The 13,853-nt window shown below is 44.2% G+C and overlaps 1 protein-coding gene across 1 annotated transcript in view; it reads right to left on the bottom strand.

Annotated features, from left to right (window-relative positions):
- Positions 1–2,772: 2,772 nt before the first annotated feature.
- Positions 2,773–13,853, bottom strand: part of kansl1l (KAT8 regulatory NSL complex subunit 1-like) — a 52,495-nt gene continuing 41,414 nt past the window's right edge. The window contains exons 9-17 of the mRNA XM_083776173.1: positions 12,500–12,613; positions 9,710–9,853; positions 7,362–7,459; positions 6,786–6,910; positions 6,268–6,313; positions 5,401–5,510; positions 4,419–4,536; positions 3,424–3,691; positions 2,773–2,909 (exon numbers count right to left, since the gene is read on the bottom strand). Coding sequence (XP_083632299.1) covers positions 2,908–2,909; positions 3,424–3,691; positions 4,419–4,536; positions 5,401–5,510; positions 6,268–6,313; positions 6,786–6,910; positions 7,362–7,459; positions 9,710–9,853; positions 12,500–12,613 — 1,025 coding nt within the window. The 3' untranslated portion in view covers positions 2,773–2,907. The remainder of the gene's footprint in view (positions 2,910–3,423; positions 3,692–4,418; positions 4,537–5,400; positions 5,511–6,267; positions 6,314–6,785; positions 6,911–7,361; positions 7,460–9,709; positions 9,854–12,499; positions 12,614–13,853) is intronic.

Below are 13,853 nucleotides of genomic sequence, written 5' to 3' on the forward strand. Positions count from 1 at the left end.
TTCAAAATGTGTACAAAATCTATTGAAAATAGCCGATCTACAAGCTTGTAGATCGGCAAAAATCTTAGTAACTAGTAACTAAAGTTTTCAAATAATTGTAGTGGAGTAAAAGTACAAATTTTGGATCGGAGATGCAGTGGAGCAGAAGTAAAAGTACTGGAAATTGGAAATACTCAAGTAAAGTACAAATACCTCAAGATTGTACTTAAGTACAGTACTTAGGTAAAAGTACTTAATTACTTTCCACCACTGGGGATGAGGGCATCAAAGCCTCAGACATCACACACAGAGAACCATTAGTATGCTGCTTCATTGCTGAGAGAATTAACCTCAACTACAAAAATATATAGTTTCAGGTGGGTTGTCAATTTCATCCAATCAGGAAGGTAGACTGTCACCCTTCATCCCCAAGTAAAGGTGTCGTTCCAGAACCTTACCCAGACCTCAGTCATCCCCCCCCCCCCCCCCAGGGAGGTCCACCCATGATTTGGGGATGATAGTGAAGTGTCCACCTGAAATCAGATTCTAAAAATGTCTAATTCTAAAAAAGCTATGTTTCTATGTCAGTCGTTCTTCGATTTTTCAAAAATAGCAGACCTACAAGCTCGTAGCGCGCCACTCGGTGGTGCGCTATGAGCTTGTAGACAAAAAACATTACTGCATCAAAAGTAATCAACAAACGTATATAAACTGCATGGGGAAACATTGGTCAAATTGTCAAATAATATAAGAAAGGGGGGGGGGGGGGGGGGGGGGTAGCCGCTCTACAAGCTCGCTTGTAGATCTGCTGTTTTCGCAATATTAAAAAAGGAACATCTCAACTCAACTCCTACAATTGCAAGTGCTTCTCAGGGTGGGGGTCCCCAGTTCAAATGTGATTATTTTGGGGGTCCCAGCCTTGAAAAGGTTGAGAACCACTGCCCTAGTACATTTTGTGTGTGCTTACCTGACCCTCTATAGAGCGGCGCAGTCCCTCCCCCTTTCAGAACAACGAACGGCCCAGGAAATGAAAACGCAATGCATTTCCCCATAGGCAGTTTTTATTTAATTTATTTAAAGACCTTTTAAGCGTCGTACGAAGCCAACTCTTGTCGTGACAAATCATGACAACACACACAATATTTTGGACCAAAAAAATAATTACAAAGAAGAAAAACAACAAAAAAAGTGTTGTAACCTGCCGTTTTTTTCTACTTTCTAATTCTTTGTTTGGCCCGAAATATTGTGTGTGTTGTCATGATTTGTCACGACAAGAGTTGGCTTCGTACAACGCTTAAAAGGTCTTTAAATAAATTAAATAAAAACTGCCTATGGGGAAATGCATTGCGTTTTCATTTCCTGGGCCGTTCGTTGTTCTGAAAGGGGGAGGGACTGCGCCGCTCTATTGTTGCAAAGAACTGTAACTGCACTGACATGCCAACTGTAGTAAATAAGTTATGTGACAATAACCTTGCTTGGGTTTTATTTTATTGTGATCTAATTAAAACGTGTCAAAAAGAAAGATAGATAAAAGAAAGGTTAAGATAAATGTTCACTCAAACGTATTGTGCCAGGCAAAAAGACATATACAGCGAATCCCTTTTTGTTCATTAAAAAAAACATTCTATAAAATAGGTCATGTTTATATCACATACAATTCCCATATATATTCTCTAATAATACACAGTTCTGATATATACTATTACATAATATGATATAATATAGTATAAGACCTTTCAGAGACAAATTTGAATAGAAATAAATAACAATTATACTACTATAGAAATACTATATATATACTACCTGAGACTACAACTGGTTAATGCTGGTTTACAGTTTTGTTTAGTATTAGCACCATCAAGTAGTAGGGGATTGGTATTAGGGATGTCCGGATACACTTTGTTCCTTTCCGATCCCATCCCACAATTTCTGTTAGCCGATACCGAATACCGATACCAGAGAATAATATATATAACAATAAAAAAAAGAAAAAGTCCACCGACTGGGAATAGTGTTTATAGCGTTCTAGCTATATATCTCGTGTTGTGTTTATAGCAGACTCCTCACTCAAATGTGCACTTGCAGTTTGGGGCAACTCCAAAGCAAACTCCACATGACCCGATATGACCAAATAAATAAGGGCCGATCCGATACCGATTCGGGACATCTCTAATTGTCTCCACCAGGCCGAAGGCATGGGGAGAGAGTATGTTTTGCACTCCGTCCGTCCGTGTGTCCGTCCGTGTGTGTGTGTGTCCGTCCGTCCGTCCGTGAGCAGCTCATCTCGGCCACCGTTAACCCGCTCGATGCCAAATTTTGCACACACACTCCCTGGATGCCAACGATGAACCTCTGCCCCAAACCTTCCAGAACGGCCTGTTATAGCGCCACCAGGAGGCCGCTTTGTGCAAAACAAGTTTTTGCACAGCACACCTACAGATTTTGTCCAAACATCACGCAAATTGGTACACAGTCTCTCTAGAGCCATTCAACCAAACCGGTCTTTCAGATTTCTCACACTCCATCCTGATTGGTTAAGATTGGCTTCCAAAGTTCACAGGAGTGCTCAGTTTCAAACAGAATGCTGCAAATCATGAACACATCGCGTGATTTCCGTGAAATTGTGCACCCACATTCCCACTAGGCCGAGGACAAAATGCCACATGAACAATTTCAACTCAACCTCAAGGTGGCGCTATAACTGGCCGAAAAGTGTTTTTACCTCTAACTGCACGGATCTGTGGATAACCTGGTGGAGACCTGTGCCCAGAAGGGCACTTTTTCTAGTTGGGACATGTTTCACTAAACTTGACGAATACAAAATCGAAGAACCAGGCAGAACATTATCTAATTACTTGAGAAGTCTACGGTATAAGTATTCCAAAGATGTTGGAGATTGTAGTTCCCAAGGAGTAGACATCGGAGAGCTCCTGCGGATGACGGGAAAAAAATGTATATGAGTAGGGCTGAAACTGTTAATCAAACTAATCTGTTTAATTACAAAATTATCGCTAATCAATTTGCATACAAAATGAAAATGGTCCATTTTGGGGCAATGTTGCTTTCTTACCCATATAGCGGAAATATTCGATCTATAAGCTCACAACTCATCGTAGCACGACATGTTATGAGATTGTAGATAGGATATTTTCGATACTTTTAAACGACACTGTTGCATGACAAAGTAAACATCATGGCTTAAACATTTTTATGCACAAAGTATTCAAGACAGACTGTTGACTCAGGGGTCGCTGATTTCCCATTATTTGCCAAAGGGATTCTCAGATTGGGCACAAAGTGACACACTATGGGCTTGTATTTTTTGTTTTAAAGTATAGTATAAAGTATAGTAGTATAAAATAATGATTAAAGTGGTTAAAATATAGCTAAAATCTAAAATGAGGCAGATATTCTCGGGCACACACGCCAGTGGTGATGACCTACAGGCGATTCGACCGTTGGGGGCGCAGTTCCTCCTCTGTCCACCAAAGGGCGGTGTGGTGGTGCTGGTGCTGGAGGACATTGCCAGAGAGGACAGCTGGGATTTGGAGGCCAGCACAGTGGTGCTGCTGCTGGGGCTGCTGGGGGGTGTAGTTCTTGGCTGCGGGGCTGGGCAGCATCGTGGGGCCGCCTCTTCCTCCTCAGAGAACAGGGCCTTCTCCTCGTCTTCAGCCAGAGGAAACACGCGCAGCTCCCAGAGAAAGAGAGGAGGCTGCGAGGACACCGAAATATAGACGTATGAGCAGCACAATGACATAGCCTATACTGTAACACTGTAGCAGGGGTGGTGCAACTTTGACGATGCATTATAGTTCCACACTCACTCCAGAGGGCCACTATAGTTCCACACTCACTCCAGAGGGCCACTATAGTTCCACACTCACTCCAGAGGGCCACTATAGTTCCACACTCACTCCATAGGGCCACTATAGTTACACACTCACTCCAGAGGGCCACTATACTATACTGTAGTTCCACGCTCACTCCAGAGGGCCACTATAGTTCCACACTCACTCCAGAGGGCCACTATAGTTCCACACTCACTCCAGAGGGCCACTATAGTTCCACACTCACTCCAGAGGGCCACTATAGTTCCGTGCTCACTCCAGAGGGCCACTATAGTTCCGTGCTCACTCCAGAGGGCCACTATAGTTCCGTGCTCACTCCAGAGGGCCACTATAGTTCCACACTCACTCCAGAGGGCCACAATAGTTCCACGGTCACTCCAGATCGAGGGCCACGATAGTTCCACAAACACTCTAGAGGGCCACGATAGTTCCACACTCACTCCAGAGGGCCACAATAGTTCCACACTCACTCCAGAGGGCCACTATATTTCCACACTCATGCATTTGAGCCGGTCAATGCATTTTTGAGGGAGGGGGTCAGGGCACTTGGGTGGCAGTGCTGCTAATGTATTTTGAGTTTGGTCATCTTACCAGCCACTCCTCTGCACCGGTCCTCTCCTCCGTGTCCATCTGAAGGTCCATCGTCCCATCCTCTGACCAGGAGGAGCACGCCTCTTCTTCCACACTGGCTGACCATCTGCTACCCGACCTGCAGTGAATAACAACACAACCTATTAGAATGATCTTTTAAAGGTTTCATGACATTCATTTTGTCAAAGTAACTGAACAGCCCTGCATACCACCCGTTTCGAATTCTCACATAATGGAGACAGCTGAGCTAACCTGACTCCGCAGTGAGTTCCTCCTCCTGCTCCCACCTGGTCCCTCTCGGGTACCAGATGGGTTGAAGCACGGATCGAAGCACATCGGAGCAAACTAGCAGAGTCAGGTTAGGAGGCAGCAGCACGACCCAAGTCCACCCATTAATAAAAACGAGTGCTCCAACTCCAACACTTGTGAAAAAATATCACAGCATGGATTTTCTTGACAGAAAGTAACTCATAACATGTCTATTGTCTACGGTGGATTTTTATGAAAGAAAAGTTTTGCAGATTGAAAGGATAATTCAAGCTTGTCCTAGAGCTTCAATGTTGGTGAGTTTAACGTTGTTTAATACAAGCAGATCGCAAACGCAAATTGGATGAATGGGGAGTCAATGGAGGGTATTGCAACTCTAGATTCATCCCATTTTTAACAAAATCTAGAGTTGCAAATTGCGGCTAGTGTAAACACAAACATTGAAGACGAAGGTGATGATGAGGACGCAAATAAGAGCCCCTCTCACTTCACACAGTGCTTGTTATAAACATTTCACCCACTTCTTTACACCTATAAACCTAGCTGTGACAATCCAGTTGATTTAGATTCAGGGAATGGGCAATAACACAATTGTCGTTCCAAAATGTGGATGTCCGCACACAAGAATAGTAACAGTGCGTGCGTGCGACCGTGCGTGCGTGCGTGCGTGCGACCGTGCGTGCGACCGTGCGTGCGTGCGTGCGTGCGTGCCCACCTGGAGGGCTGCTTGTAGCTGGGGCTCATGCTCAGGGCGGACCAGCCTTGCTTCTCTCTCTGCTCAGACGCAGAGTGTCTCTGGTGGAACGCCTCGTCCGTCACTGCCTCCTGTTGGACCCACCATGTCAAAGGCATCTTCAGTGATTTCACTTAATTCAAATATCACTTTTCTTTTTTTATGTGATAATCCTCCCTACTAGTATAGAGTGTGCTGACCATATAAGGAGTTCCTCCCTGTCCCCAGTTAACCCCTGGGGTAAAAAAAAAAGCTTAGGTTAAGGGCCCAGCCTTCATCCAATCAGGATAGAGAGGGGCCTTCCTCCCATCATGATTGAGCGGGGGGCGGGCCTTGGTGTGTGTGCTGTTGGCCTGTTGCGTGTCCCCCCCCCACTGTAGTGCGTGCATGTGCACATCTTGTTACCGGGGCAGACCGGGGGCTTTTCCAAATCACCCAAATCACTGAATGCTCCTTTAACACGGTGCGCAGGTTTTAACCCAGCATGTTAATAATAATAATAGTGGATTGCATTTTATAGCGCTTTTCTAAGTACTCAAATCGCTTTACAATGGTCCAGTCATTCATACATTGGGAGGTGAAGCGGCGAACAGTCGACGCCAGCGTCCTCACTTCCCACATTCACACCCCAATGGTGGCAAGCTATAGGCACCGACCGACCCATTGGCGGCAATTTGGGGTTCAGTGTCTTTGCCCAAGGACACTTCGACCTGTGGACAGGAGGAGCCGGGATTCGAACCGCCGACCCACGGATCATTGGACGACCTGCTCTACCTCCTGAGCCACAGCCGCCCGCCTAACGGTCCACAACACAGGTTAAGTACTGGTTAACAGGCTGTTAACTGTTACCTCCTCTGGTTTTCCTCCTGGGGACGGGCACTCCACCACCCTCCACCTGCACAGTAACACACGCAAGCATCAATCCCTGAGGCCCATTCAACGAAATGCTTTCTAAATAGGTAGTTTTCACACTTAAAAAAAGTTAAAAAATAGCAGATGTACAAGCTCGCAGCGCAAAGTGATACGCCGTGGGCTTGTATATTCCACACATTCCTTGGCTCTCCTCTCCTCCTGGACGAGATATTTACCTACCCGCGTGTGAGGATGTTCTTGTACTCCATCTTCTCCACCTTGGCCATGGAGACCAGCGCCATGGGGAAGGCCTCCTGGACGAGATATTTACCTACCCGCGTGTGAGGATGTTCTTGTACTCCATCTTCTCCACCTTGGCCATGGAGACCAGCGCCATGGGGAAGGCCAGGTTGATATTTACCTACCCGCGTGTGAGGATGTTCTTGTACTCCATCTTCTCCACCTTGGCCATGGAGACCAGCGCCATGGGGAAGGCCAGGTTGATATTTACCTACCCGCGTGTGAGGATGTTCTTGTACTCCATCTTCTCCACCTTGGCCGTGGAGACCAGCGCCATGGGGAAGGCCAGGTTGTGGATGTCGTACACGCTGTCGTCCCCCTGGCGTCTGCGGACGGGCCCCTGGCGAGCGGGGAGAAGCACACACACACACACACACACACACACACACACACACACACACAGAGAGAGCCATGTGAGTGACAGGGCATGGGCAACATACAGAGATAGATCTCTCTTAAACATCTTTATACTATAGCACAGCCCGAGACCTAATTTCTTCTCTCTTGCGTTTAGTTGATTTTTTAATATTCTGTGTTCTGTTTGCAGTAAAAGTCAAACTGATTTATCTACCCCGGATAGGGGTGTACAGTAGTCAACTTTTGGGCTTTTCATCATGCACTTTAATACCATATTATCATTAAAATCAAATAAGTGTTTTGCCAATAATTTGGGAAAACACTTGCAATATCCTTGTGGCCCACCAGTGGTTCAATCCAGCCTTCAATCTGCCTTTCAATTTGTGTGTGTGTGTGTGTGTGTGTGTGTGTGTGTGTGTGTGTGTGTGTGTTACCGGTGTGAACTGCTTGCGTGTGTGACAGGTCTGGGGTGACCATGCGTCCTCTGAACTGTCCTCAGGATCAGAGAGCTGGGACAGAAAATCCTCCTCATCTACGCGCATGTGCGAGCGCGCACACACACACACACACACACACACACACACACACACACACACACACACACACACACACACACACACACACACACACACACACACACACACACACACACACACACACAAACACAAACAGCACCATGTGAGTGACAGGGCATGGGCAACATACAGAGATAGATCTCTGTTAAACATTTTTATAGCACAGCCCGAGACCTAATTTCTTCTCTCTTGCGTTTAGTTGATTTTTTTTAAATCACACACACACACACACACACACACACACACACACACACACACACACACACACACACACACACACACACACACACACACACACACACACACACACACACACACACAGAGAGAGAGCTTTTACCACTTAAATCCTCTTGTGAAACAGACTTTAGTTACAACTGCACTTGGAAAGTCGACAAACACTCTGAGCTTGAACATCTGATAACTTTGGCAAATTGTCCCACCCCAGAATATGGATGTTGGGGTTTAAGTAAACTACTCTTATTTTCTCTTAATTGTGTTAAGGGGGGGAATTAAAAAACTTCAGTGCACTGTGCCTACACATGTTGCGACCGCAAGTCGCAACATGTGTAGGCACAATGCAAGGAATAAATGCATTCGCCATGTATCCGAAGGAAGTCTGATCCAATCATTTTTAGATTTCTCCAGTTTAATCCTGAGTTTAAGTTTTTGTTGTGTTCAAGATCTGATTTTAGGCATGTTTAAGCCTCCAGGAAAATCCGTGTTGAGGTTCTTAATCCACTGTCCTGACAAATCATGACAATACACAAATTTTGGGCCGAACAGATAATTGGAAAGAAAAAGGGCAGGGTACAACTCTATTTTTTTTTTTCGTCTTTCTAATTATTTGTTTGGCTCAAAAACGTATGTTTATTGTCATGATTTGTCAGGAGCCGAGTTGGCTTTGTCCGAGGCTTAAAGGTGTTTAAATAAATACTTTTTGAAAGGTCTATGGGAAAAAAGCATGGGAAGTTCTCTTCTGGGCCGCTCGCCCTTCTGAAAGGGGGTGGAAACTGCGACACTCTACATCGTCACTGTCGGGAAGAAACGACTAGTGTTGGGCAAGTTACCTTTTAAAAGTACAGTAACTAGTTACTTTACTAGTTCCTAAATTATGAAAGTAACTATAGTTACTAGTTACTTTACTTTATACAAAATGTTTTTGTGTTGTTCTGTGGAAATTATCATTATGAAATGTAGTGGAACAATACAACACAAAATATATACACAGTTTACATTTGACCACTGTGTGTGTGTGTGTGTGTGTGTGTGTGTGTGTGTGTGTGTGTGTGTGTGTGTGTGTGTGTGTGCGTGCGTGCATACTCTGGGAGCGCACTCAGTGCACCCTGTCAGTTTACATGACAGACTCTGCACTGGCAGGAGGAGGAGGTTCTTTTGGATCACATTATGTAATGTGGGTAACTCACCCATTGAAAACACAGTAAAGTAAATATAATGGCGTTACTGAATGGGAAAGTTACTTTATACGTAAAGTAACTCGTTAGTAACTAGTTACTCGCAACATGAGCTAACTCAATTTTTTCAGATTTTTGTAATGTTTTCCCACAAATCAACGTAATTGAACACCCTTTATGTCGTCTGTGACTTGGTTAAAAGATTAGATTGAACCCCTAAACCTGACCTCTCTTAAAGGGACACTTCACCCTTTTTGCAAAGAAATATATGTTAATGACGTTTAGAAGCTTTAGAACACTTTCCTGGGGGTCTTTATGTGTGTAATATGTGGTTTTAGATATTTTAGATTGTAGCAGTGAGCCTGTTGTCTCTGATGTCATGGACACTGGGCTCACTTCCTTCCTGGACTACATGTTGTCTCAGTAAGACAGCTCTCCCCCTATCCACAAGGAGGAGCAGTGCACCACAGAATTATGGGAATTGTAGTCCAGGAAGGTAGTGAGACCAGTGTCCATGACATCAGAGACAACAGGCTCACTGCTACAATCTAAAATATCTAAAACCACATATTACACACATAAATACCCCCAGGAAAGTGATCTAAAGCTTCTAAACGTCATTAACATATATTTTTTTGTAAAAAGGGTGAAGTGTCCCTTTAACTCTAAAAAATTAAGTCCTTTTGAAAAATCAAATTGGCCTCATCATGTTAATTTCTCAAATTATACTATAGTGTACTTGCGGTAGAGACATTTGGCCCTCACAAGTATAGCAACACAAGGTACAAAACCTACCATCTGTCACTGTGTGGGCGTGTCCTTTCCTCCTCCGCTGATTGGCTCTGCTGTTTGGCGTCTGAGCGGCACCCGCCCACCTTACAGGTGACGGGTCTCTGACTCCACCCCTCCCCTGCCTCATGTGATGCCTGTGACTTTGATCTAGAGATAGAGAGAGAGAGAGAGAGAGAGAGAGAGTTAGTACACCACAGGAATTTCCTCTCGCTGTCCCAAATCCCTCTTCAGTCCCCTAGTAGTCGGGCGGCCACAGTCCCAAAAGCTTAGTTTAACCTGTGATTTTATTTGTGTTTTTTTTTTCTATTCATTTGGTCATTAAGGTCCACAGAATGAGAGGTCTGCTCTGCCGGAAAACATTGCGAAAAAAAGTTATGGACATTTTTGTATACCACACCATAGACAACCAATATAAGGCAAACCTTTCCGAATTTCATCATGCTTTAAGTAGCCTGTCTTTTAGTAGTATGTCAAACTAGGGGGTTTTCATGATTCTGAATCCATTCCAAGCATTAGTTTTGCACAAAAAACACTCCTTGGCCTAAATTCGGCCATAGACCAAATTTGCCCAAAATGTGCTGACCTCATCACATTTGTGCCGACGTTTTTCGTGCAAAACTCATGCTTGGAATGGATTCCGAATCATGAAAACTCCCTAGTTTGACTACTTAAAGCATGATGGAATTTGGACATTTTTGCCTTATATTGGTTGTCTATGGTGTGGTATATAAAAATCACACCCGTGTGAAGTGAGGGGCTCTAATATATTAAAGTCTAGTCTTGATTAGGTGATTCAATGGTGATGTAAAACAAACGGTGCAAACACAAACATTAAACACCATTAAAGACAATAAAGAGACAATATAACACACAAATAGAAAGCACGGCATGACATTACAGGTCCTGTCCAACTTTGGGTGACTGGCTCACCGGCTATGGGGGATTAGGCAGCTTGGTTGAAGTGCACAATGAGGTCTCACACCGCTAATCCTCAACTACCCCAGAATACTGTAGAGAGACCCGAAGAGAGAGAGAGAGAGAGAGAGAGAGATAGAGAGAGAGAGAGAGAGAGAGAGAGAGAGAACAAGGAGAGAGAAGCATAGACTCCCATTGTCAGAATGGAACGAGGAAGTTCTCATTCTATCTCAATGGATCTCAATTCAACTACAGTCCATATAGCATACACACACACCGCTTTCTACAGTCCATATAGCACACACACACACCGCTTTCTACAGTCCATATAGCACACACACCGCTTTCTACAGTCCATATAGCACACACACACCGCTTTCTACAGTCCATATAGCACACACACCGCTTTCTACAGTCCATATAGCACACACACACCGCTTTCTACAGTCCATATAGCACACACACACCGCTTTCTACAGTCCATATAGCACACACACACCGCTTTCTACAGTCCATATAGCACACACACCGCTTTCTACAGTCCATATAGCACACACACACCGCTTTCTACAGTCCATATAGCACACACACACCGCTTTCTACAGTCCATATAGCACACACACACCGCTTTCTACAGTCCATATAGCACACACACACCGCTTTCTACAGTCCATATAGCACACACACACCGCTTTCTACAGTCCATATACGTAGCACACACACCGCTTTCTACAGTCCATATACGTAGCACACACACCGCTTTCTACAGTCCATATAGCACACACACCGCTTTCTACAGTCCATATACGTAGCACACACACCGCTTTCTACAGTCCATATAGCACACACACCGCTTTCTGGCGAGATCAAAGTGTGTCGCAACTCTTAGGTGCCCGACCCCTTTTTTTTTTACTAATAATTTAGCGATCGCTCACCCGCTGTCTATTTTGCTCGGTCGCTGTCTGTCTGTCCACTTCCGGGTCACCAGTGAATAATAGTAGGGGATATTATCGGCAATAAATGGCCAAATCGTTACTCGGTGGATAAAAGCACCAAATTTGGTACACGCACTCTTTAAGGGGTATCTCACCATCTCAGAAGGGGTGCCAACATTTTGATCACTAAAACAAAATCATAGAAAAGGACTCTTTGACAGTCATTGGTATAAAAAAACCCCCACAAAAGAACCACTAAAAAGCACTGAAAATCACAAAAAAATCAGTGTTTTTTTAGTGGGGCCTGAAATTCCTTGCACTCTAATGCACTGTAAGTCGCCATCTTTCTTGATCCGTTCTGGTCCAGCTGGCCATTGGCTGGCCCAGACAACGAGGCGGGACTTCCCCCCTTCTTCTCCGTTGGTTTTTATTTTGACTCGAGTGGGAGGGGAATCCCGATCATAGACTGTAACGGTAGACACGCCCCTCAGAACATACGCGACTTTATGGTCATTTCTTTTATAAATGGGACCATAATTTTCCAAAAAGAATATTATGACATTAGAAATGAGACTTTAAACTAGTGACTGGAAGCAGAAAGTATTCATGACCATGTTTATTAAGGTAATACAGTCTAGGTGAAGTTGGGCCTCTATGGGGCTTTTTGGGTCCAGTCCAGCGCCACAACAGGCCATTATATGAACTTTCAGGAAGTCCCGATTTCAAAAGAGGCTTCAGGAAATATCTGGCTGACTGCCCCCCTGGTTTTTTGTGATTTAGTGATTCTACATGGAGTTCCAATGACTGTCCAATGACTGTCAAATTTCTATGATTTTTTGGGGATTCTTAGTGATTTCTTTAGTGATGTTAGTGATTTTTTTGTTTGTTTGTAAACAAATAATTGGTCTATGGTCCATACTGTTGCGCAGCAGTGTGGACTCACAGCCTGCAGAGTTGTAATGTCCTGGACTGGATCGTTCAGCCTTGATCACCAAAGGCCTCTGGAGCCATTCTTCTCTGGCCAGGGCTGTCTGCAAATGATGGGACAGGGGAGTGTCTGAGAGGAGAGGAGAGGAGAGGAGAGGAGAGGAGAGGAGAGGAGAGGAGAGGAGAGGAGAGGAGAGGAGAGGAGAGGAGAGGAGAGGAGAGGAACAGTTGCCTGATATGAATAAGCCCATTGTTAAATCCTACAAAGTGGGTCAGTTAAGGAGAAGACTAACATTTCAGATCTGCTATTATTGATGTGCGACAACGTATTTTAACCGTCTTCCTGCCATTGCCGAAGCCCTTCGGCAATTGAAGCATTAATTTGATATTAACGCTTGCTGCCATTGCCGAAGCCCTTCGGCAATTGCTCTTTTATAGTGCTTATGATTGATCAAGCCATAATGCTACTCACGTTAGCCGGTTAGCTAGCAATGTTGTTAGCACTGCACTGGATCGTTCATATTAATTCACCGTCGCCATAAGAATCCATTCTATCCGTTTCTTTCAATCGCCTGTATCTCCTATTCCTTGTCCCAGATGGCATTTTTGGTCAAAACAGCGTTTCTTTGACGGCACGAGCCGACGTTGTGAAGTGCTAAAATGTACCGGCATGATTCGATTATGTAAACAAAGGTTGTCTTGGCAACGTAAAGCTGGCAGGGATAAGCTCACTTCCGGTTGAGGCAAAATGTGGCTTTTCAAAATAAGAGCTCAAATTAAAAAAATGCTGGCATGAATTAGGTCCTAATTTCTCAATAAATGGCAGCAGTAAAAGGGTTAAGTGGATATGATAATGGTCAATTTACCTATAAAGGTTCCGTTCTTAAATACAACCAGACAACTCTGTAATTCAACAGTTCTGTAAACGACTGTTTCGCAAAACATCAGGTGCCGTCCGGGGACCACCAGAGATTTAAAAATAAATAAAACGAAAAGGTATCAAATTAAAATGGGGGTCTGTGTTCATTTCAAACTAAGGGTCCTTGAAATGAAAAAGAACCCATTTTGGGCGGGAATCCCTTTTTGTGTTTTAAGCATTATGTTATACTTTAGCTATTGAAAAATAGCAGATCTACAAGCTCATAGCGTGGCACAGAGTGCCGTGCCACGAGCTTGTAGGTCTGCTATATTTGAAAAATCATGAAATTGTGGTGCAAATCTTTGAATATATTCTTTCAGAGCAAACGTTTTTAACTAAAATCTTTGCTTCTGGCAGGTCACTGGAACAACATATTTTCAGATGGGGGGGGGGGGGGTCGGCAGCCAATTATATAATTTTGGGGATCCTTGACATTTGAGCACCACCGACA

This window comes from Protomyctophum parallelum (assembly GCF_964188405.1).
Source record: "Protomyctophum parallelum genome assembly, chromosome: 11".
Lineage (NCBI taxonomy): Eukaryota > Metazoa > Chordata > Actinopteri > Myctophiformes > Myctophidae > Protomyctophum > Protomyctophum parallelum.